The following is a 24,518-nucleotide window of genomic DNA, read 5'->3' as shown; positions in this document are numbered from 1 at the left end:
TCTTTTTCCTGAAACATTGACTTTGCTTTCAATATATCAACTCCCGAAGTAGCTTTGCAAGAGTGAACTTCTAAGTGAATCGTAGGTGGTTTTGCATGGCATGACATATTATTATGTGCTATTGCACTGATACAAAATGTGGCAACCTACACAGTGTGTTAGGTTCTTTAATAAAAATACCTGTTAACAAAATACACTTTCAAAATATCATATTAGCTTTCAGTAACTGTCTAACTTACGTGTGGGCTAAGACTAATTCTGAGGTAGCCTCAGAATCCATTTATGAGGTAGCCTCAGAATCCATTTATGAGTGGAGAAAACTGTTTACCATTTTAATGGTTTTGACCATGCTGTTCAGAACTTAAAAAAGGAGCCCTTTGGGAATGGCCTTGCAGTCCTGTGTGTTTATAGAAAACTAAGAAGGTATCTGAAAATTGAACACATTTGTCAAGAAGTGACCTTAGAAATCATGTCTGAGTAACAAGGTGTACTTCTGTCTCCTAAGAAGGTTTGCTTCATCAGGTCCTCTTTCTTTCGATCAAATCAGATGTATTGAAATTCAAGTGCCAAAAGCCACTTCTAGTAAATGTAAGTACATCTCTCTCAAAGTAGCTGCTGATGGAATTTGAAGTGATTTGGTGGCAATCCACATGCTGCAGCACAGGTGCAAACAGCACAGCCTCAGAATTGAGTGCTACACATCCCTGGGCTTTGAATTTCACATCAGAAAGGATGCAGGGTGCAGGGTCCTTTCTGGCTAGACGAAAAGGGCTGCCTCTGATCTTACATCTCGATCAATCTTATTTCAAGCACTGCTTGTTTTTGCTTCTTAGTCTGGCTTCTCTCTGTGTTTGATTGGTGACCTCTTTAGATCTGCAGAGTGCAGGCAAATGCAGTGACATTTTGCTTAAAAGATTAAAGCATCTGGACCATGGCTCACTGAGAAATTATCAGGGTGGGCAGAATGTGTCCATCTCAAAATGTTGATGCTTCCAGAAACTAAATGCATGCTAAGTAGCATGGACCATGCCTCATTCTATCACCACCAACCACGCAGAACATATTATTAATAAAATAATATGATCAGTTCCCACTTCTCACCCTTACCCCTACCTCCCAGGATATGTCAAAGGTCATGCATCCATAAGAAAAGGCAAAGTAGAACGTAGACACCAGGCAAAGGGACATGGTGCAGACACTGGTAATATAGCTCAGGCAAGAAGAAATAGTGCAAACATCAGGAATACAGTTCAGGGAAGGAGCGATGGTGCAAACATCAGCAATGCAGCTCAGGCAAGGAGACATGGTGCAAACATTGAGGATGTGGCTTCAGAAGTGAAGAACAACCAAAAGGGAAAGCAGATAGCTTAAGGGTAAAGGAGATAAAAAGGACAGATACCTACCCAGACCTGCGCTATCTAGCTACCGGCCTGTGGACTTATATTATCACCACTGGGCTCCCCACTGGGCTCACCAAATGGATCACTGTTGGATGAGGCCTGTGATCCATCAGGCTAGAACACAAGAAGATAATACTTTTTTTTTTCTCTTTTCAAGCATTGAAAATATAAGACACCTGGATATACTTTCATGCAGCACAATCAGTTATTGTAAAGGAGGGTGCAACGGCATTTAGAGGATGCTACACCACAAATGTGGACTTGTAGTACCAATTTAATAAAAAGGCAGTCCTTTTCAGCTGACTCATTTGAACACAAAAGAAAGCCCCTTTAGCAACCCCTTGAGAACTTATGAGATTGAGCCAGCATTCTTTTCTATGTAGGCTTCCTCATGCATTATCCATTTCAGTTACAGAGGTCTTAATTTTAAGGAAAAACACAAACAAATAACAAACTGGTCACTTACAGCTTCTTGCTCTTCACTTTTGCTGGGACTTTCAAAGCCCTCTTCAAAGATGTCATCTGTGGTAGGATCACTGGCATGGGATGCAGATGATTTGGATGGAGAGCTCTGTCTAGGGGCTGGGGTTGGAGCTACACAGAGACCACAGAAAAAGAGACATCTTAAGTGCCTGGCTGCCATGAATGTATCCCAAAGAAACCTCAGGAATCTGCTTATATTCAAGTCAAATCTTAGGATTCCTCTTCCTATTTCCAGTGGAATCAGTTGAATATTTGAATTCTTTCTCTGTACGTATTGATCTTTCCTCTCACACATCTGACTTCAGGAAGGAGCTCGTCCACACTGATAGGTAAGTCAGTGGTTCTCAAAGGATGGTCCTTGGACAAGCAGCAGCAGTAGCATCTGGGAATTTGTTAGAAATGAAATTTTCTGACCCTACCCCAGATCTACTGAATCACAGACTCTGTGTTTGAACAACCTGCTACAGGTTATTCTGATGCATGATCAAGCTGAGAACTACTGGGCTATGGTTTGCTTTCTTCTTTCTGTGTTTCATCAGAGGGCACGTTATTGAGTGCCTTTCATGTGTCAAACACTGTTAGAAACTTTACAGACAATATCTCTAATCCTCATAAAACATCTTTGAGGTAGAGGTTATCCTAATTTGACAGGTAAGGAAAGTGAAGTTTGCTAATTTGCTCATGGCAACTAGTAGAACCAGATTCTGAATCCTGGCACATAGGAGGTATTCAATAAACACATGTTGAATAAAGAGAAAGTGTCTCAGTGATCTGGGAAAATGGATGTAGCTGATGGCAACTTCACAGCAGGTACTTGATTCTATAAGTACAAAGGATACGCATTTTCTGGGCTGACCCACCCACGTCTCCTCTCATTTGTTTTAGAGGTTTAGAACAAATATGTCATTTGATACCACTCTTCTTTTAATAAATTCTAATTTGTCACTGAAAATACCGGTTACTGGCTAAGACCCAAGTGAGAAGGTGGCATGACTTGATTTAGCAGCTGAATTTTCCTAATGTTATAGAACTTAGAAATCAGACAGTGAATGATGATTGTAAAACTTAGTGCATACTTTTTACTCTGCTGAATCTATATATAGAAAGATGATGCTATTTCCTAACTTATTATTTATAATGTGCCAATGAGTTGGACACTGTGCTAGGCACTTCCTATTCATTATACACCTTAATACAAATACCTGCAAGTTGTTATCGTAACTTTTTTGTTTCCCAGATGGAGAAATTGCAGCTCAGGGAGGTGAGGTGACTTGCGAAGGGTTAACACAGCTATGAAATAGCAGCACTGGCATTTAACAGAGCTCTGTCTGACACTATCCAGTCCAACTGTGCTTTTCTGTTTCTATTTGAGGTTCACTTTTGATCCAACCAATCCTCTTCCCAAAACATTCTTAAGGGGATACTGGTGGGTCAGAGGATATAAAGACTGGTTTTTCTAATTTTGTTCAAAATAAAACAGCAAATTTTTGGAAAGAAATTTGCAATGAAATCTGTTTTGTTTCAGGAGATGACTATGGAACAAACTATATTGAAAGTGGGTTTAAAGCTATATGCAAACACCCTGAAGGGTAGTAGATGTTTAATAAATATTAGCTTAATTAGATCCTGAATTGTATTTGAAGTGGATTTTTGCTTACTAAATGTTGAGAACACAAGCTGAGTTGCCAGTTCTGGCAGGTATACTGCTCAGAGTTACCTAATGAAATCAATGGAAAGCATAAACAGGAGTTTATTTATGCAGGTGTCTTAATCTTTAGAAGGCTTTATAGGATGCTTCTAATACTCTAAAGCAGTGGTTCTCAGTCTGGGGCAATTTCATCCCTAGGGTACATTTGGCAATGCTTGGAGTCATTTTTCTCGACACTAGAGGAAGGGGATATACGTTTCTCTCATAGAGTGATTAGAGGCCAGGGTTGCTGCTAAACATCCTACAATGGGACAGCCTCTGAAACAAAGAATTATCTGGCCCAACATGTCCATAGTGCCGAGGTTGCCAACAATGCTCTAAAACATAACAGTAGCTAAGTCATCTCCATTTTGTTTATTTCATTCTCTATAACCTTTCCCAAATGCCTCTCATGTCCCAGGCACTAAGCTAGCATTATGAGAAGTGTAGGAATAATGGAGCCAGTTCCTGCCCTCAAAGAACTTAAACTCTCCTCTTTCATTTGTAGCTGGCACACAAGTCCATTGAAAGAGAGATGTTTGTTTTTAAAAAGATGCTTGCTTATGTAGGCATGGCTGTCATTTCTTTAACATTTCATTTCTTATTCATTATTCCTCATTGAAACCCTGTGAGTCTGCATAAATAGAGATGCTGCCACTATGTAGATCATATGGCCAGAGTGCAAGTGGGTTGTTTATACACGTTGAGGGCATTCATTTTCAGAATAGCATTCTGAACCTGGCTGAAATGGCACAATCTAATTGTATTAACATTAGGGGTGTTTCTTTTGACAGTTCACAGTATTGGCCATGCAGTGATCCATATCACCTGTGACAGTAATGAAACCGCCAAACTCGCTGTAGCATGAGCCTTTTCTTTCCTCTTATCAGGTGTCAAGGCACAGGCTGAGTCACCAGAACACCTTCCCTGAATTGTGTCAAACAAGTGTACATGTGCTCAAGTGTATCTGGATTCTGATTTGGCTGCACAGTCACTGTTTTCCAGATGTTTGCAGAAGAAATGTGAGCTGGAGGAGACTCACTGAAAGCTGGAACTAGAAGGATGCACACTGCTCATCCAAGCCAATTCACTTATTTTACCAATGATAAAACTGAGTCTCAGAGAAGTCATACACTTGCCCAAAGACACAGCTTGTGGTGGGGGAGTCAACACCAGAACCCTGGTCCAGGACTGCAAAAAAACACTTAACATGTGCTAATAATGAGGATAAAAGATACTTCAAATTCTGGGAGTTCTATAATGTTTGAGCACGTATACCATTGAATCCTTTTAATAACCCATCGCTTACACAGATGAGGAAACCGAGGCTCATAGAAATAAAGTGCTTTGCCCAAAGGCACAAAACTGGTCAGTAATAAATCTGATCTCCAGGTTCCCAGTCCAGAACTTTCTGCAGCACTATCTTTTTGTTCTCTTTAACTACCAGAAGCTTTAACCCAAAATGAGGCTTCAACTATAAAAGCTATTTAAGACCTTATGGCTGCGTATCTCTGCCCTAAGTTTTCTCTTGATCCTTATTTTATATTCTAATGTTTAAAACTTGTTCCCCAAATTTTTAAAGTTTGCATTCATTTTTATTTCAATAAGCCACGCCAAAATCTGTGTGTCATAAGCTGTCTATACATAAATAAATGAACGAATGAATGAGCAAACTAACAAAATCTTAAGAGGCAGAGTAACATGGTGGAAAAACACCAGGCTTACATTCAATTCAATACCACTTTGTCTATTGTCTTCATCTTTGAGCCTCACTTTCATTATCTGTCAAACAGGTCTAACAAAATTTATCATTAAGCATTATTATAAGTCTAAAAATAAACATGGAACATATGAAGAAGGTTTGTATGTTATCAGTGGTATCTAAATTGGTAGCTCATAGTAGTAGTAGTAGTAATAATAATAATATAAACAAAGAAGCCTGATTAATGCAAGTGAGATGAGTTATTTGACCCCAGAAACCCCGCCTCCAGACATGAGTTACGGCTCTCATTGGGTTTTATGTCTTAAGTGTGGGGCACTCACGTGAGTTGGTTGATGGTGTGGTAGAAGTCACAGGGGTCAAATTCAACTGGGAGATGTCAAAGTCATCACAGTCGTCTGTATCCTGTGCCACCCCGACTTTGTTGAAGTAACTGGAGAAGGCCTCTGAGGTACAGGTGAGGGAGGGCTGGTCGGGTTTGCGGGAGGGCACGGGCGGAGGCTGGGCCATCTGGAAATCCTTAAACGTTTCTTTGCCCATTTTCTGCCTGGGCTTGTCGGTCTGTGGACTTGACCTGGTGGAGTCACTCGTGCCTGGGACGGTGGCAAGGGGGGTGAGGGGACCTTGGAACATGGCAGCTGGCAAAGGCATAACAGTTTGTGTGGGCATGAAGGCGGCTGGCGGAAACTGCCCGGCCACAGTTGGCCAGGGCTGCTGAGTGGCAGGAAAGAGACCCGGCTGGCCCCATGCGATGGGCTGAGCCCCCGGCATCACCTGAGCGACTGGTGGCTGGGCACCCATGACCATCTGCTGTTGGACGAGGGGCTGCTGACCCCAGAAGGACGGGAGGACAGCGCCCATTGCAACGTAACCTGGGAGAATGAAAAAGGAGAGTCAGGTGTTTCCCTGGTGTCCTGGGAAAGAAGGATGCATGGACTCAGGTAATTGACAGAAATGTATCAAGCACCAACTAAGTGCCAGACTGTGTGCCAGGGACTGGGGATGCCAAGATGAACAAGACAAAAGTCCTTGCTGTCATAGAGCCTATATCCTAGAGAAGTGGTCAGGGAAATCCTCTCTGAGGAGATGATCTGTAAGCAAAAACTAGAATGCTAGTAATCACATTTCTGTAGTTGCTAAAAGTTTCTAAAGTCTCATAGCCTCAGAAGCTGTGTGTCTCAGGGACAGGGCAGAAGGATGGAAGGCAGGCCATCCTGGGTTTTCTCCTTGCCTCCTCTTCCTGCTGCACTTAGGACCCTCTCAATTGCATAAGCTCTCTAAGAATCTGACTCTTTGTGGTAAAACCAGGTTGTAATACCTTCCTTCACAGGCCTTAGGCAGTGTGCAAAGTGAGTAAGAATCTGAATGTTGGAGTTTTAGAGACCTAGGTTAAAATTCAAATGGCCACTTCTTATCTATGTAATTTGGGGAGCAGTTCTTAAATCTGTCTAGGGCTCCATGACTTTATTTGTAAAATGGGTATAAACACCTTCTATCTCACTGGGTTGATTTGAAGATTAATTGATAGTACATATTTAATATGTGGAGTATTGTACCTGACACAGGATCAACATTCAGTAAATGTTAGTTAGTAGTATGGTTTGGATTAGATAGAGGCTAGAAAGTTACTTATTATGTTGCTTAATATACAAAAGACATGTAATAAATTGTAGCTAGAGGCATTATGCATGATTTCTGTATTATTATTCTTATTCCAATTTTAGAGAATAAAAAAAATAGGGCCAGATGTGGTGGCTTATGCTTGTAATCCTAGCACTTTGGGAGGTCCAGGTAGGAGGATTGCTTGAGGCTTGGAGTTTGAGACCAGCTTTAGCAACATAGCAAGACCTCTTCTCTACCAAAAATTTTAAAAAATTAGTCAGGAATGGTGGCACATGCTCAGAGTTCCATAGTCTCGGCACTCAGGAGGCTGAGGCGGGAGGATCACTTGAGCCCAAGAGTTTGAAGCAGCACTGAGCTATGATCACCCTACTGCACTCCAGCCTGGGTAATAGAGTGAGACACTTGTCTCAAAAAAAAAAAAAAAGAAAGTTATTGTCCACTCAGGGGCACCTCATACATCAGTACAGGTTACACACTGCAAAACCCCACATCCTGTACTCACACGTATTACCATGATAATTGTTCACTGTATTATTCTTTTTAGGTAAGACATATACATTTCAACAGGAGCACAAGCAACACTTGTTATAATAATAATAGTAACATAGTAACAGCAACAAGCTCCACTTATTAAATGCCTACAACAGGCCACGTACACTAGTAGGTGTTTTATGTCTTCACGAAATCCCGGCAGGGTAGGTATTATTATCTCTATTTTAGGGATGAAGAAATTGGTGCTCAGGGAAAAGCAACTTGCTCAGGGTCATACAGGTTGCATGAGGTAGGAGCAGGATCAAACTGAGGTTGTCTGTCCCCCCAAAGCCAGGGTTCCTTCCTTTGTGCCACACACTGCCTCACCCAGATGGCCAAGACCAATTTCTGATCTTTGCAGTTAATAGACCTCCTTGCCTTCTATTTGATTGTATTAGAATACTGCAGGACTGCAGGAAACTCCCATGTGCTTCCAGGGGTCCCCACCCTTCTCAGGGGGCACAATAGCCACCACTACGTGCAGTTGAGCCTGAGAGACAAGTTCTCAGGCTGGGCAGAGCAGAGAACAGAGAAGCTAGCTTTGCCTGGCCTCTCAAAACTAGCCTTTCCATGGCTGTCAGTAGGAATGTACCGATGCAGTGTAGTGAGACCAGGAAAAAAAGAGGAATGGATGCAGAGTATCCTAGCAACTTCCAAAGGGACAATGGGTGGGCGTTACAGCATTGATGACATTATGAGTCATCTCACTGACTCTTGTGAGCCCAGAGAGATCGAACGCAGGGTGCCTCACTCCATGCTCCAGTCACAGATATACCCGCCTTCATCTGACTGATACAGGCTAGAGCCAACATTCAAGGCCTGGTCATTTTCCTTGCAAGGTGCCCATTTCCTCTCATGCCGTGCTTCCCTAACAGGAGGCTCCAGAGAGGCACCAACAGGACACCTGGGCTTCTTGCTGATTAATCTCGCAGTGTTAAACACTTCTGTGGAATAAAACAATGATGTCAACAAACAAAATGGAGAATATCTTGTAAGACCACTTTGTCCAACTGCACTGGAACAAGAGGGGTGAAGAGGCCCTGGAGCTGAAATTTCAAACGTGAAGCTTGCTTAGCTTGCCTCGCCCATGGCATAATAATGTAGTGGCTTAAATCTACCAACAGATGAAGAATCTGGCAACTCCGTCTTGTTTTGTGGTTTACTTTGATATGGCCCAGTGGTTCTCAGTGGGAGTGCTACTGCCCCGTAGGGGTGGCTAGAAAATTTGTGGGGTGTGTTTTGGTTGTCACAAGAGGAGGGGGTGGCACTACTGGCATTTAGGAGGCCCAAGCATTAACAGTAGACATCCTATTATGTCTGAGACCAATGTGTATGACAAAGCATTATTCCACATCCTGTTTATGATCATTTGCACCTAGAATCGACTTTGAATTACATGGAAATTCAGTTATCTTTGCATTTGATTTTAATGCATTTAATTTTCCAGGAATTCAACAACTGTGCACAGGAGAGAAGACTGTATTTTTGGTTTGGAACACTGTCAAAAGGTGTTCACTATTTTGGAAAATGGCAGTCCCTGACATCCCTGACAGAAGCGTTTCTCATGGTGGTGTAGCCACATGACACTTCTGTATTAGCCTGGACTTACAGCTGTGGCTTTCAGTAGTGATTCTACTTACAGGTATATACATCTGACTCTTATGTCTTCTAGTGTGCTCACACCTGAGTATTTCCTTATTTAAATACATATATTTTTATTACAAGTTCTCTTTCTTTTCTTTCTGCCTTATACTACAGTTAGAGAATTATACTCATTTTGAAAAATTGTGTAGCTAGACTACATTATCTATGAAATTCATTTCAAGGTGTGAAAGGAGGTATTGCAAATATTTGTAATAAGAAGGGGGTGCTGGGTCTGCAGGTGGAGAACTACCCACAGATTCAATCACCCAAGACCTGGTGCCCATTTTGGTGAATGAGTGGATGTTTTCACTCTCTTGACATCAGCCTATTTTTGGCTTTGCTTTTATTCCACCCTCCTTGCTGCCATGAAGGACTGTTTTTAAATGCATATATGGTACTTCATTGTCTTGAGTATAAGGCTCAGATGTCTTAGCTTGGCTATGCGTCCTTGGGGGTCAGCTCCTTCCACCTCTTCATCACTATCTTCAATCCATATCCTCACTGCACCTTACCCTCCAGCATTTGCAAACAAACAAAACCCAACCTGCTGTCTCTTGTCTCTGCTGGCCCATCTGCCTGGAAAGCCATCCCCCTGCTTCTGTGCTGTCTAACCCTGATTTGCTCTTGGAGACTCAGTTCACTATCACCTCTGCTGGATGGCTTCTTGCTCCTGTCAGCACCACTGGTCCTTCTCTGGGCTTCCACAGTCCCCTGTGCTCACCTCTATCATGACACTTGTCACACTGCCTTGCAATTGCCTGGTTGTTCTATCTTCCCTGACGAGACTAGAAACCACCTGCTGGCAGGAACTCTTTATTCTCTCTCTCCACTCTGCCTAGCATGGTTTGGGACGGGAGAAAGGCCCTACATAAAGGTAAATGAGTCCTAGTCAATACATTCACTGCATTTTTCCTGGTGTCCAATTAAACCCACAATGCATAAGTGCTGTGATCTCTGATGATTCTACTGTTGGTGGTAGCTTTTTTTTCCCCTCCCATCTTTTATTTTTTTTCCACAAGGAGCTAACAGATGGGCTGTGCACACTTTTCTGGAGAAAGCTATTAGCATGTCTCTCTGGCTTCATGCCATCTGCTCCAGACCAAAGTACAATATTCAAAAGAAAAAAGGCAGCACAGGGTAATTGGGTATCATGTTTAGGAGCCTGCAGGTCCCACTCACTTTTCCTAGGGGGTCCCTGCAGCCTGGCTCTCCTCGGCCTGTGAGTTAAGACTGTCTGGCCACATGGTCTTGTGCATGAGCGAAGGGACACATCAGCAGCAGGACAGTGGTGGCACTGGACACAGGGAGCCACTTGGTGGCTGCCACTGCAGCCACTTAACAGCTTGTTAACTGTTTACTATTAATGTCCAATAGTGGAGGGAGGTACTAAGGAGCATCTGTTTATGCCATGAAGTTCAGAGCAATCATAAATCTCCTTGCTGTGGAGTGAAAGGGAACACCTGCCTTGCTGCCTTACAGTTAGGTTTTTAAAAAGTGTTGAAAATTGTGATTTATAGCCAGATGCTGACACCTGGGGATACCCCCATTATTTGAAAAAAGAAAAGAAGGAAGACTGAAATATAAGAAAAGCACTAAAAACGAAGGAACTCCTCCAACATTTATACAGAACTTGTATGATATCTCTTATCTACATTATCTCATTTGATGGATTCATTCATTCAAAAATACCTCCACTAGGTGCTAATCACTGCTTTAGTGTGTGGAGACAAAACAAAGAACAAAACAGTTACCGAAAAAAAAAAAAAATTCTTACCCTGTGGAGCTTACATTTTTGTGAAGTTGATCCTTTCCACAAGCCTCTGGGGTGTGATTGCTATCTCTTTAATTTGTATAGGAGAAATTGCAACTCTATGAGGGAAAGATTTGATGCAGCTACACACTGTATGAATAGCAGATCCAAGGCTCCTGAAGAACCATGTAGCAAACATCTGTTGAGTGCTTACTGATGGAAGCACTGCCAGGAACTGTTGTACATATTTTACAACCTGCATTTACTCATGCAATCCTTAGAAAAACTCTATGAGGTAGAATTATGATCACCCCCATTAAAATGGGGTAAGTTCCCTGAGGCTCAGAAGATATTTATCTGAGTATGGTGCAGCTGGCTAGTGGCAGAGCTTGTGTTCATACATAGTACATTCTCCAGGCCACCCATTCTCCTGCTGTCTGCTATGAGCAGTCAAGGGGCTGAAGACCTAAACTTTATTACAGGCACTAATTTCCAGGTAAAGGAAAAAATATAGGTAGAACAGGACATATATTCATCTACTGTAGAAATCAGAATAATCATAATAATACAGCATATTCTACACTAAATATTGATGATGTGCCAGCATTTTTCAGTGTGTAGTGATACAACTTCTACAGCTGCAGTTAATGTAGTGATTCATTTAATTCTCATGATATTGTTGCAAAGTAAGTATTATTTTACACTCAGTTATAAAGATGAAGAAACTCTGACTCTGACAGGTCAAGTAATTTGCCCAGGAGTCTAAAGCTTAGAAATAAATGGCTGAATCAGGATCCAAACCTGGCCCATTACATTCAAAAGCCCCCAGGAGCCAGTCCATCTGTTGTATCACATACTCCAGTTCACTTCCCTGTCTCCTTATCACTGGCTGGACAATTAGTCACAAGGAGATCGGGATTCAATAGCTGCAGAAATTTTTATGGCCAGTTAAGGGAGAAATAGGGCACACAGTTTAACACCAACTGAAGCCAGTTTTGTCATATTAACTAGAGTCAGAAAGCAAAAACATGCTAATTGAAATTAATTTTAGACTCATGTTCTAAAAGTTGAAATCTTGGAGGTAATCTATCAAAATTTTAGCAGCTAAAGAAAGGAAATCTGGATATGTGGAAGTGGCTTGTCCATAGCTTCCAATGTGGCTGGTTAAGCAGCAAGACTAAAACCCAGGTCTTCCAAGTCCCTAATCTGGTACAGGGTTTGAAAGAGGGCCCAGAGCAGTGCTGTGACTGACCCGGTGATATGGTTTGGCTGTGTCCCCACCCAAATCTCACCTTGAATTGTAATAATCCCCATGTGGAGATAAATGAATCATGGGGGTGGTTTTCCCCACACCGTTCTCATGGTAGTGAATAAGTCTCATGAGATCTGATGGTTTCATAAAGGGGAGTTCCCCTGAACACAAGCCCTCTTGTCTGCCACCATGTAAGACATTCCTTTGCTCCTCCTTTTTCTTCCACCATGATTGTGAGGCCTACCCAGTCATGTGGAACGGTGAGTCCATAAAAACTCCTTCCTTTGTAAATTACCCAGTGTCAGGTATGTCTTTATCAGCAGCGTGAGAATGGACTAATACACCCAGGCAGGTCCTCAGCGTGTTTTTAACCAAATGTTAGGGCTGGAAGAGATATAAAATTGCATCTAGTCCCATCTTCTCAATTATAGAGAAGGGAATGGAGACTTGGGGGACCAAGTCATTCCTCTGCCTGGAGTACCCTGAACTCTGATGCCTACTTGAGACTTTCCTGTCCCTGCTAGTCCTGTCACACATCACCTAGGCAAGAGCCCCTCGTGACTACAGGGGCTCCACTTACACCTGCCCTCTGCCTGCACTCAAAAGCCCCCATGCTCTGGTCTGCATTTTCTTTTGTCCCTATCACTTCTCATTTTTAAATATATTATGCAAATTACTTATTTTTATGTTATTTCCTGTCTTCTCAGTAAAAGGTAGGCTCTCTGTCTGTTGTGTGGACTAGCACATCCCAAGCACCTACACAGGACCTGGCACATAGAGGGCACCTGGTGAGCATTTTTGAAATGAACATGCCTGCAAATTTGTAAGTTTGGGGCCATCGTCTGTCCCAGCATACCCTTTACAGATAAAACAATGAGGACAAAGCATGGGCACTCTGAACACAAGACTCAAGCATAGAAGGGTGGTGCATTTCTGATGGAAAACTCTTACTCTTATTTAAAATGGCATGTGCTATTATAGTAGTCCCATGGATATTTTAATATCTATTTTAGGTAAGGAAAACTAGTCATCATCACTATCCCTTTTTAAAGATTAGATTGGGAAACTTCACAATTGAATACATTTCTAGGCAATCTGCAGTCTAAACTGTAAGTTAGATCCAAGGGTTACCAACCTCTATTGCTTCTAAAAGTTCATAATGATCCATTAGCTCATGAGTAATAACCGTAACTATTTTAGAACAGGGTATGCATTTTTAATTTACTTTGAATAAAAGCACAGTTTATATTTGGTGGCAAGAATTTGCTTCTAACAGTATGTAATTAAAAGTAATTATAGAAAAAAATGCAAGAAGATTGGTATTCTAAAATATTCAAACAACTCTATTTGCCATTTATAAGAATAAAGGCAAGAAAGATAAAGCCACAGATTTCAAATACGTAGTTAAAGAAAACCACAAAACCCTTTAAGGCTCCCATGTATATGAAAAACAGAACTAAACTACCTTTGGCTATTTGCAAGTACAGTGGCCTGGCCACATGGAACGCCTCATGCCATGGAAACAAGGTAAGATTGCTGGGCTCCATCCATTTGTAACTCACCTGCAATACTGCCACTATATATTTTTTTACCTTGTTGTAAAAGTAGCAAATACATTTAAACACTATTTGAACAACAGAACACATACTTTCTAACTCACCAGGAGTCTCATTATTCTCACAACTCAGCAGTTTGCTCTTGTCCCATAGGGTGCTCCCCACTTTGTCTGGGGACCTTCCCCTTCCTTGAGTCAGCACCAAGTAAGGCAGATCCCTTCTATCCATCAGGTCTCAAGAAGTCTATAGAAAGCTGACTCCATGTCCTCCCCTGCTTATTGCTTTCTCTCCTGGCAGAGGTGGAAGAGTGGAAATGCACCTGGGCTAATTGCACAGCTGTGCGTATGCCATGCTCCCAAAAGCTGCACACCTGAGTAACATAGAATCTTGAGCTCTCTGGGTGAAAGACATCAGTGAATTCCAGGCCAGTAACACCCCAGAGCTCTGGACCCCAACACCACCTCCTCCTCTAAATAGCTTCTCAATGTCACCTGAAGAGTCACAGGAGAGAACAGCGGTGTTTTATCATCATTCGGTGGCAGGCTCTGTAAACTCTTTCTCTCTCTTAATGAGTGAAGGCCAAAGGAAGGGAAGCTGGTGGAAGAGGGCTTACCTGAGGGTACAGCAGCAGTGCCAAAAGGTACAGAACTAAACACATCTGCACTCGCTGGAAGGGTCTGAGATGAAGATGGGATAAAGGCATCACCTGGAGTTGCAGGAGTCTGCCAGACAGAAAGAGGCAGAGGACACATGAGACCTGGCTTAGCAGTCATCAAGGCTGGGAGGTAGCAGATGCAGGAATTAAGGCGCAGGGGAAAGGGTCCACAGTTCAAGCCACTTATGGGGTGTGCAGCCCATGTGCTGGTTACATACACTTTATCTATATGGGAAATGACACCTCCAGAGCTACTGTGAGGATTAAGTGAGATTATGTAATTAAATTATTTTACATTACTTAAATTTTTAGCACTGTGCATAGGCATGTAGTAGGTGCTTGGCAAATAATGGCCAGTATCCTAATGATTTAGTTTGAGCCCCTACTCCCTAAGGGGTGTTTTCAGGTATCAAATTTTCCATAATATTTGGCATTCACCCTTTAGAGGTGGCCAATTCAAACTGAAATACACCCACTCAAGACCTACTGTGTGCCCAGCTCGGGGGTTGCAATTTAATACACGGTCAATGAGCAGTTGTTGACTAAATCAACACACAAAATTTAGCAAGTGGTGCACAAACCCTTGTATCTTGGTGCCCCCCCCACACCCCCCATCCCCACCCCAGATTTTGCCTGAATCTTCATTTGCAAAAAGAAGTAAATATTTTCAAGAAGACAACAAGAAACAATGCTTGCACCACTGCAAATTCTACAGGGCCTAGTCGGTGCTGGAATTCCAAAAAGGTCTGCTGCATGGACTGGTGGGCAAGATGGGGGATACAGAAATGAAAACATCAGTACTCATAATTTTGTATATGTCCACACCCATTTATAGCAGGCTTTTGCCTACAGAGTATAAATCTGTTCGATGCTGTAATATCCTTTTTTTTCCCCTTGGAATAGGCTGGGGCAAGCAATTAATCCTGAAATCATGGCAATTAGACAAGGCCATTTTTAGACTAGCAGCTTGCAGGACGAATGGCATTGTTCTGAGGATTATTAAATACCCATTTGGACTGCGCTTGGGTTCAGGGCCAGAAACACAGCCATGAGCTGCTGTGTTAAGCACTTTTAAACACAGTCAGCGCTGTTCTTTTTTTTCCCCCTTTGTGACCTTGGGTGAGTCACGTCCTCTCTGGGACTCAGTTTGCTCATCTGTAAAATGAAGGGGATAAGGTTAGAAGATCTCTTCAACCCTTTCTAGCTGCACAGCCCTGCCGTTCTGCAACTTCAAGTTCCCAGGCAGAAGCTTTTAGCCCAGGATTAAGGGGAGAATGACAATCGCTAGAGCCATCCAGCTTCTTTGGGGACAGAGGCTGCGGTCCCCTCCCTCAAGGCTGCCTTGGACATCAGGTGTTGGCAGCAGGGCAGCTGTGCCTAGATTCCCTGGTGGCAGCAGTGGGCAGCAGTGTCTTGTGCCATCTGTCCTCAGTGGTGAGGTTACAGCCTTTTCTCTGTGAGGCGCATCTTGCCAATGAACCATAGCACCATCCCTCGGTTTGCACAACTGCGCAGTGCCCAGAGGAGCTGTCCCCTCCCGGCAGCTTCAGCTGGTGCAGCTGCGGCTGACTGCTCTCTGCCCTCCTCAGGGAATGGGCAGGGGAGGGGCTGGAGGGGCCATCTCGGCTCTTTTCTTTGCAGTGGTGGCAGAGGTGCTTTTGAATGCATCCAGCACTGGGATTCTATTTTGCTTTGGTGTTAATTCTGTTTTCTTCTTTTTGTTTTCAAATTAGGTTCTCCCTGCAATCTCTGTCCTTTTGTAAGCATTGACTGAGGTACACTGGCTGAAGCTGTGGCTGGGAATCCAGAGCTTCTTGAGAAGCTCAGTGAGGCCCAGGTCATGGTCTGCAAAGCTGAAGGGCAGGCTGGAAGGGAGGGAAGAAACAAAAAGGAGGGAGAGAGGAAAGAAAGAGGGAAAGGAGAGAAGGATGGGCAGAGCAGGGTGTGGGGAGAAGATCCTTCCTTTACTGGGCTGACCACCTACGCTGTACTGGGCTTGGGGCAGGTGCTGACAAATGCCTCATCATATGTGCTATCCCGAGTTTCCTGCCTACAATCCCAACCAGACAATGTGCCCCTTGTAGTCAGGAAGCACATCTCCTTCGGGCCTTTCTTCTCAGACCACAGCAGAACAGCAAGCACCCAGGCAAGTCCTGTCATTGCTAAATGCATGGTCTCGTTTATTTTTCAAAACAGAGGCATATATCATACTTCCCCTTTATAAATAGCCAAGCAAATTAAGGATCAGAATGACCAGTTAGTTTGTCCAAGTCACACAGCTTGAAAGAGTCAACACTGAAATCCACCAGCAGCCCTCTTTCACTCAAAGCCCATATTCTGGCCACTGAGGGGATGTGGAAAGAAAGGAAAGGGGTGCAGGGTTCAGAGAGCAATGCATACTTACGGGGGGAGAGGTTATATCAGGGGGTGTGGACATGTCCCCAAAAAGTTCTAATTGGGTCACAGCCTGTAAAGACAAAAAGGTAATCATGTGACTACAAAGAAAGCTGGTGCTGCTGAGCCCTGCTTTACACACAGTATGGTATGGGGATACACATTTCTGTTTTTCATCATTTCTAGATAAACCGTAATCCTGATGGGTCATTACTATACCTCAGGATCCCAAAGGCAACATCTTGAATGCAGCCAGAATCAATTCTTGCTTCCTTGCATCTGGCTATTTATCTAGGCTTGGTCAAGACTGCCCATTAATCACTTCCCATAAGCAGTAATAACATTACTTTACACTTATTTACCATCAAATGCCAGCAATGTCTCTCTTTTTTAGGAGATAAAGGCAGGGAGGCAATCCCATCATTGGTTTTTCTCTCATGAGTGTATCCACACATACAACTTGCCTTCCATGTGCAAGTATGGACATGACTTCATGGTCACGTCAGTAAGGGCTCCCAATAGCATTCACCCTGAGAGGTAGGAATCATCATCCCCATTTTTACAAATAAATAAACTAAGTCTCAGGGATGTGGCATCAAGGTCATCCAGGCCACGATTAAAATTTTCTGAATACAGAGAATGCAGTCAAACAGCACTCTCTGAAAGAGTCCATCTTTAGGATAAAAAAATGTGGTTGGAGGAAAAGAAAACATTTCATTTAATACCAGGAAAGGCATCAAAAACAACCCAGTGTATACACCATTAATCACTCCTAGGAACTCCATCACTGCAGACACTGCATCATCTCTCTCCCCATCCATCATATGGGAGTGTCTGAGCAAGGTCAGCCACAGCAGCTAAAGAAACCCTTTAAGATACACTTAGAAATTAATCTGCATAAACTGCCAGATTCACAGACTGTAGGGAGTCTATGGCGTGACTTAATTATGACAAGTATGTAATCACATGCTTTGTACAAACCTGTCCACTGAGGAAAAACCACTTTTCCCTTATCTTCAGATCTTGAGTGATAGCTTCAAACTGGGGGAACTTAGACATACCACTTAGTAGAAGGGATGTGAAGAGTCCGACTGCCCTGCCACACAGGACTCCTGCACTCAAACTGCTCTAACCAGGTCATGGCTGGATCTCTAGGTTCATCCAAAGAAGGGAATGTTCTTTCCTACTGGCAAGTGAGTAAGCTTTGGGCTCTGGAAAAGGTCCCACACTCCATGCCTGGGGGTGTGGAGTACTGGTAAGATAAACCACAAGAGAAAGGAGCCCCAGGTCAGGGAGGGCCCCAGATGGGGAAGAACAAGGAATGAGGGATGGTTAATCACAAACAACCCAAGGGCACAACCACCTCATTTGCAGGTAGCCCCTCCAGCACAACCCTATAAAACTTCCATCCAGCCCCTGCCTCTTTGCCGACAGCCCCTTCTCTGCTGTGCTGCCCACTGCAATCTTGCAATGTATTTTCATACTTTCTCTAGTAAGTCTACCTTTCTTTACCCACAAATGTCTTCATAAATTCCTTTACTGCCTGGACCACTGGGCCCAGATAGTAGCTACCCCCCAAAAGGGGGTATATTTGGATTCTACCACTTTCAATATCTGCAACTCCTCAGAATTACAGTTCCTTCCTCTGGGCAATGGAGATGATAAGATCTCCTTTGCAGATGTATTGACAATATTAATAGGAGAACTTTCTTTGATGTTTGGTTAAGACTGGTTGAAAGAGCACAAAAGTCTCTTTTTGCTGAAAGGAGACAAGCTTGGCTTTCTTAACTTACTTGCAGCTCTTCCTTCCCTTTCAGCTTTCAGATTGAATAACAGTGCCTGGCACACAGTAGGGCCCTATAAGGACTGATTTTCTTTCCAACTGCACAGTAATTTTTTATAAATGTTCAACAACTGCTAGATGCTGGGCACTGTGCTATGTGCTGGGAATATAAAAATGAGAAATGCCAACTCTCAGCCTGCAGAGAGTTTACAGACTGGTGGGGAGGATATCCAATCTGTAGATGCAAATAATCTCAGGTAATGCAGCAGAAATAGCAACAGGGGTCTCTACAGGATGCTGTGGGAGTACCTAGAAGGAAATTGATCTGGTTTGGCTGTGTCCCCACCCAAATCTCAACTTGCATTGTATCTCCCAGAATTCCCACATGTTGTGGGAGGGACACACAGGGAGGTAATTGAATCATGGGGGCTGGTCTTTCCCATTCTGTTCTCATGATAGTGAATAAGTCTCACAAGATCTGATGGGTTTATCAGGGGTTTCCAATTTTGCTTCTTCCTCACTTTCCCTTGCTGCTGCCATGGAAGATGTGCCTTTTGCCTTCCGCCACGATATTGAGGCCTCCCCAGCCATGTGGAATTGTGAGTCCAATTAAACCTCTTTTTCTTCCCAGTCTTGGGCATGTCTTTATCAGCAGCATGAAAATGGACTAATACAGTAAAATTGTTACCAGTAGAGTGAGGTGTTGCTGAAAAGATACCCAAAAATGTGGAAGCAACTTTGGAACTGGGTAACAGGCAGAGATTGGAACAGTATGAAGGGCTCAGAAGAAGAGAGGAAAATGTGAGAAAGTTTGGAACTTCCTAGAGACTTGTTGAATGCCTTTGCCCAAAATGCTGATAGTGATAAGGACAATAAAATTCAGGCTGAGGTGGTCTCAGATAGAGATGAGGAACTGGTTGGGAACTGGAGCAAAGATGACTCTTGCTATGTTTTAGCAAAGAGACCAGTGACATTTTGCCCCTGTCCTAGAGACTTGTGGAACTTTGAACTTGAGAGAGATAATTTAGGGTATCTGGCAGAAGAAATTTCCAAGCAGCAAAGCATTCAATAGGTAACTTGGGTGCTGTTAAAGGCATTCAGTTTTCTAAGGGAAGCAGAGCATAAAAGTTTGAAAAATTTGCAGCCTGACTATGTGATAGAAAAAAAAAAAATTCTGGGGAGAAATTCAAGCCAGCTGCAGAAATTTGCATAAGTAGCAAGGAGCCTAATGTTTATTCCCACAATCATGGGGAAAATGTCTCCATGCCATGTCAGAGACCTTCATGGCAGCCCTTCCCATCACAGGCCTGGAGGCCCAGGAGGAAAAAGTGGTTTTGTGGGCTGGGCCCAGGGTCCCTGTGCTGTGTACAGTCTAGGGACTTGGTGCCCTGTGTCCCAGCCACTCTAGCTGTGGCTGAAAGGGACCAATGTACAGCTCAGGCTGTGGCTTCTGAGGGTAGAAGCCCCAAGTCTTGGCAACTTCCATGTGGTATTGAGTCTACGGGTGCACAGAAGTCAAGAATTGAAGTTTGGGAACTTCCACCTAGATTTAAGATGATGTATGGAAATGCCTGGATGCCCAGGCAGAAGTTTGCTGCAGGGGCAGGGCCCTCAGGAAAACCCCTGCTAGGGCAGTGTGGAAGGGAAATGTGTGGTCAGAGCCTCCATACAGAGTCCTACTGGAGCTCTGCTTAGTGGAGCTGTGAGAATAGGGCCACTGTCCTCTAGACCCAGGAATGGTAGATCCACTGATAGCTTGTACCATGAGCCTAGAAAGCCTCAGACACTCCATACCTGCCCATGAAAGCAGCCGGGAGGGAGGCTGTACCCTGCAAAGCCACAGGGGCAGGGCTGCCCAAGACCATGGGAACCTACCTCTTGCATCAGCGTGACCTGGATGTGAGACCTGGTGTCAAACAAGATCATTTTGGAGATTTAAAATTTGACTGCTCTGCTGGATTTCAGACTTGCATGGGCCCTGTAACCCTTTTGTTTTGGCCAATTTCTCCCATTTGGAATGGCTGTAATTACTCAATACCTGTACCTCCATTGTATCTTGGAAGTAACTAGCTTGCTTTTGATTTTACAGATCATAGGCAGAAGGGACTTGTCTTGTCTCAGATGAGACTTTGGACTGTGGACTTTTGGGTTAATGCTGAAATGAGTTAAGACTTTGGGGGACTGTTGGGAAGGCATGATTGGTTTTGAAATGTGAGGACATGAGATTTGGAGGGGCCAGGGGCAGAATGATATGGTTTGGCTGTGTCCCCACCCAAATCTCAACTTGAATTGTATCTCCCAGAATTCCCATTTGTTGTGGGAGGGACCCAGGGGGAGTTAATTCAATCATGGGGGCTGGCCTTTCCCATGTATTCTCATGATAGTGAATAAGTCTTATGAGATCTGATGGGTTTATCAGTGGTTTCTGCTTTTGCATCTTCCTCATTTTCTCTTGCTGCTGCCATGCGAGAAGCGCCCTTTGCCTTCTGCCTCTCCCCAGACAAGTGGAACTGTGAATACAATTAAACTTCTTTTTCTTTCCAGTCTTGGGTATGCTTTTATCAGCAGTATGAAAACAGACTAATACAGAGGCCCAACCAGCTTTTGGCAAAGTTTAAGAAGGTTTTCTAAAAGAAATAGCCAGGAGCTGAATCCTGAAGGAGAGGACCCATGTGACCAAAAAGAGGAGACCATCCAGGCAGAGGAAACTGCTTAAAATGGCCAGAGGCCCAGAACAGAGTAGGTAGGTGGTAATGGAAGCAGTTCACTGTTACCAACATGAAGGTGGGAGAGAGGAGGCCAGTGTGGTGGACAGGGGCAAGGTTGTGGTGGGAATTTCATACCTTTCCCAGCCTTTTCCATCAATTCCTGGCTATCTTGTTTCTCTTTCATACAGTAACAGCCCAGCAGCTGATGGGAATGAGGTGGACAGCACACAGGTGCTCTCCCAAATCTTGCTGGACTTGAAATGTTCTTCTTTGGTAATCCTTCTCTAGCATGTTAGCAATATTTTATATTATTTGGTGAAGCTATGCTAGTCTTTCAGACCCTCTTCCAAATTCATAAAAGGAATAAGTTTATTTAATCAATTCAAATGAAGCTTCTGGGCTTCTTTGAGACTGCAACTCTATGCTTTTAAAATGGGCCACAACTATTTTCAGTGTTAGGAAAATATTAAAATGAAGTTATTAATTAAGTCACACAATTTACATTTCAAATGTGTTGAACTCATGGCATACTTTTACTAACATCATAAATATAATTTATTGGCTAATTTTCTCCTTAAGCACAACTTTTAAAATAACCTTCATACTTGAGATATAGACTTTCCTTTTGCCAGATGATTTTCACTCAAGGATTAAACGAGAAAAACATGCAGAGGCATAAAACATAGATTGTTATTTCATTCCATTGGTTTGCTGTTTAAATAGAACCTTGAGTTAATTAAATTTTATAGAAAAAGGGGATTCTTGGGCCATAAAATTAAAAATAATCCTAATAACCATATGTGATCGAGAATCTGAAATAGTATCTATTTTCACAGACCTCCTCCCCATGTTAACCCCAGTCCTTTTATTTGTAAGCTAATAAACCATGTTCCATCTGATAATACTGCTCTAATGAATCATTTTAAAAGCCTCAAGAGAATAAAACTAACAATTCACATTTGCAAAACACTTTATAGTTTGCAATACAGTTTCAAATACATTATCATCATGTTTGATACTCACTGAGCCCCGTAAAGTCAACAGCATAGGCACCACTGTCACTATCTATGTTTCACAGATGAACTAGCTGAGGCTGAGGTTAAGTGACTCGCCTCTGATCAGTCAGCTAAAAGCAGCTGGGATGGACTTGACCCACACACCCACCAGCATCTTGTTCATCGATCCATCACTTTACCAAACCTTAGTTAGCCTTGCTAAATAGTGGAAGTCCAGGTCTACAACATTCTCTAACCAGAAATCTGGGTTGCTAGGAGGTCTGCCATGATGCACATCCATTTGAGGTCATTTGGAATGTCAGCTTGAGATGTCTATTTGCCAGAGAGTAAGGCCCTTCCATTACTGGCATTTCAAATGTCTCCTGGTAAAGAGAGATGTAGCTGGAGATGGCAGTTTTGCCCCTTTTTTAGCCCCCTGGGCATTTTCCAGGGGTAAGAAGAGTGATATTGGAAGGTGCACAGGACACTGAAGGAAAAGTAGCTTCGATGTTTAGGGAGGCAGTCCCCCAGTATCTCCATCAGGCCTGTTCTCTCCCCAGTCATTCTTTGATATGAACAAGTGATGGTTTTTCAGTAATATCTAGTTCAAGATTAGTATACTGGTCCTTCCAACTAGATCACTGCAACTAGACCCCTAGGCCTTTCCCAAAGAGAAATTCTGAAGGCACCATTGATGGAGGCTGAGATGTCATGGCTGACCCCGAAAACACCTTCTCACAGACCCATTCCCTATGTTTTGGCATCAGGAGTTCTGTGACCCTTCAGTGGGCAGACATGGGAGTTCCTACCTTGCATCAGCTACCAAGAGCAAGGGCTACAGAGGTAGGTAAGGCACATTCCTGTTCCTATTGTCATAAGCTGGCTGTTTTATGGAAACACAGACCCAGAGACACAATCAATGGAGGAGAGAAGCACGGGGGTTATGAAAGAAGAGGCCATCTCAGGGTCTGACATGTACTCCTCCTCCCACCTAGAACACTCATTCCTTCTCCCACACATCCTTCAGGACGCTAATTAGAAGGCTTTCTGTTTTGCTTCCTATGAAGTGGCTTCCTAAGTCAATTTGTACCCTATTCCATTGCCCATGATACTCCCAGATCAGTGGTTCTCAACCTTGGATGCACATTGAGATCATCTGCGGAAAAATTATTGATGCCTGGTTCCCACCCGTAAAGATTCAGAATTAATTGGTTTGAGGTAAAACCTAGTCACTGGAACTTGGAAAGCTCTCCTAATGATTCTAATTTGATGCCAAGGTTGAAGATTTTTGTCCTAGAGGTTTCCCAATACTGTATTTAGGAGTGGTAATATTCATTGGCTTCTGTATCAATCAATTTGAACAGATGTTGACTGCAACCAATATATTTATAACAGGTTATACTGACTGAATAGCAACCTTGCCTGTTTTTTATTCCCAGTGGTGAACTTGGCACGTCCTGTTCATGTATCTGAATTCCTACTATATCATGTTATACTACATATACTACACTAAGCTAGGTGAGGCTCTACTGTCATATCTTATCCCAGGCAATGTTGGACTATGTTACACTGTGAGCTTCTTTAGGAAAGCCCCTTTCCTCCATCTCTAGCATCTATTAGGATGCCTGGGACATGTTAGAAGTTTGAAAAATATTGCTGGATGAAAAGAAGGGGTGCTATCTCCTCTCCAACATACACTTTTGTTTACACATACACACACACACACACGTGTACATACACTCTCACTATCTGACCTCATGGCAGGGCCCACCAATCATCTTCCTGGGGACATTTGAATAGGTACCTACTAGAGCAGAGCAGGGCAGGAAATCTGCCATTCATGCAAGCTGGATGAAGAGAATATGGAATGCATGAGTATGAGCAGAACAACCTCATTTAACACAAACCTCAAGGCCTTACCTTCGTTGCCTCAAAAATCTCATCAAAGTCCGTGGGCAGGTTTCTGTTCTGTAACCACAAGGCATGACTGATGAGCATGAAATGAATGATGAGATAATGACATGAAACAGTTAACCAGAGAGGGCTGTAATTCTTACCGGGGTGGCTGCAGCAAACCGTTCTTCAAAATGCTCAAACGAATAGCCATTCTGAAAGTGGAAGGGATGATGAATGAGGATGAAGTGAATGACACACAAATGACATGGATTTATGAGTTTAATGATGACAGTATCTACGGTTCACACTTCCGTGGTCTCAGTAGGCGGGAGCTGTTTCCAATGTCTGAAAATCTTGGAATATGTTTCTAGCATAAGCAGATGATAAAACATGGGTCTGATTAGGAAATACAGCAATGGTAAATTTGTAAGTTTAAAGTCC

The 24,518-nt window shown here is 43.1% G+C and overlaps 1 protein-coding gene across 17 annotated transcripts in view; it reads right to left on the bottom strand.

Moving 5' to 3' along the window:
• DAB1 (DAB adaptor protein 1) overlaps window positions 1–24,518 on the bottom strand; it is a 1,249,170-nt gene that overhangs the window by 14,594 nt on the left and 1,210,058 nt on the right. For 5 of the 17 annotated variants that reach the window (XM_055349811.2, XM_055349812.2, XM_055349810.2 and 2 more), the window contains 7 exons: window positions 24,239–24,289; window positions 24,102–24,149; window positions 16,706–16,768; window positions 14,260–14,368; window positions 5,614–6,162; window positions 1,867–1,994; window positions 1,404–1,514 (listed from right to left, as the gene is read on the bottom strand). In XM_055349811.2, coding sequence (XP_055205786.2) covers window positions 1,419–1,514; window positions 1,867–1,994; window positions 5,614–6,162; window positions 14,260–14,368; window positions 16,706–16,768; window positions 24,102–24,149; window positions 24,239–24,289 — 1,044 coding nt within the window. In that variant the 3' untranslated portion in view covers window positions 1,404–1,418. The remainder of the gene's footprint in view (window positions 1–1,403; window positions 1,515–1,866; window positions 1,995–5,613; window positions 6,163–14,259; window positions 14,369–16,705; window positions 16,769–24,101; window positions 24,150–24,238; window positions 24,290–24,518) is intronic. The other 12 variants (XM_063698322.1, XM_063698334.1, XM_063698331.1 and 9 more) reach the window with 4 other exon arrangements.

The sequence above is a fragment of the Gorilla gorilla genome, chromosome 1 (genome assembly GCF_029281585.2).
Source record: "Gorilla gorilla gorilla isolate KB3781 chromosome 1, NHGRI_mGorGor1-v2.1_pri, whole genome shotgun sequence".
NCBI classification, from domain to species: domain Eukaryota; kingdom Metazoa; phylum Chordata; class Mammalia; order Primates; family Hominidae; genus Gorilla; species Gorilla gorilla.
The sequence above is the reverse complement of the archived record's forward strand: the minus strand, read 5'-3'. Positions and strand labels throughout refer to the sequence as shown.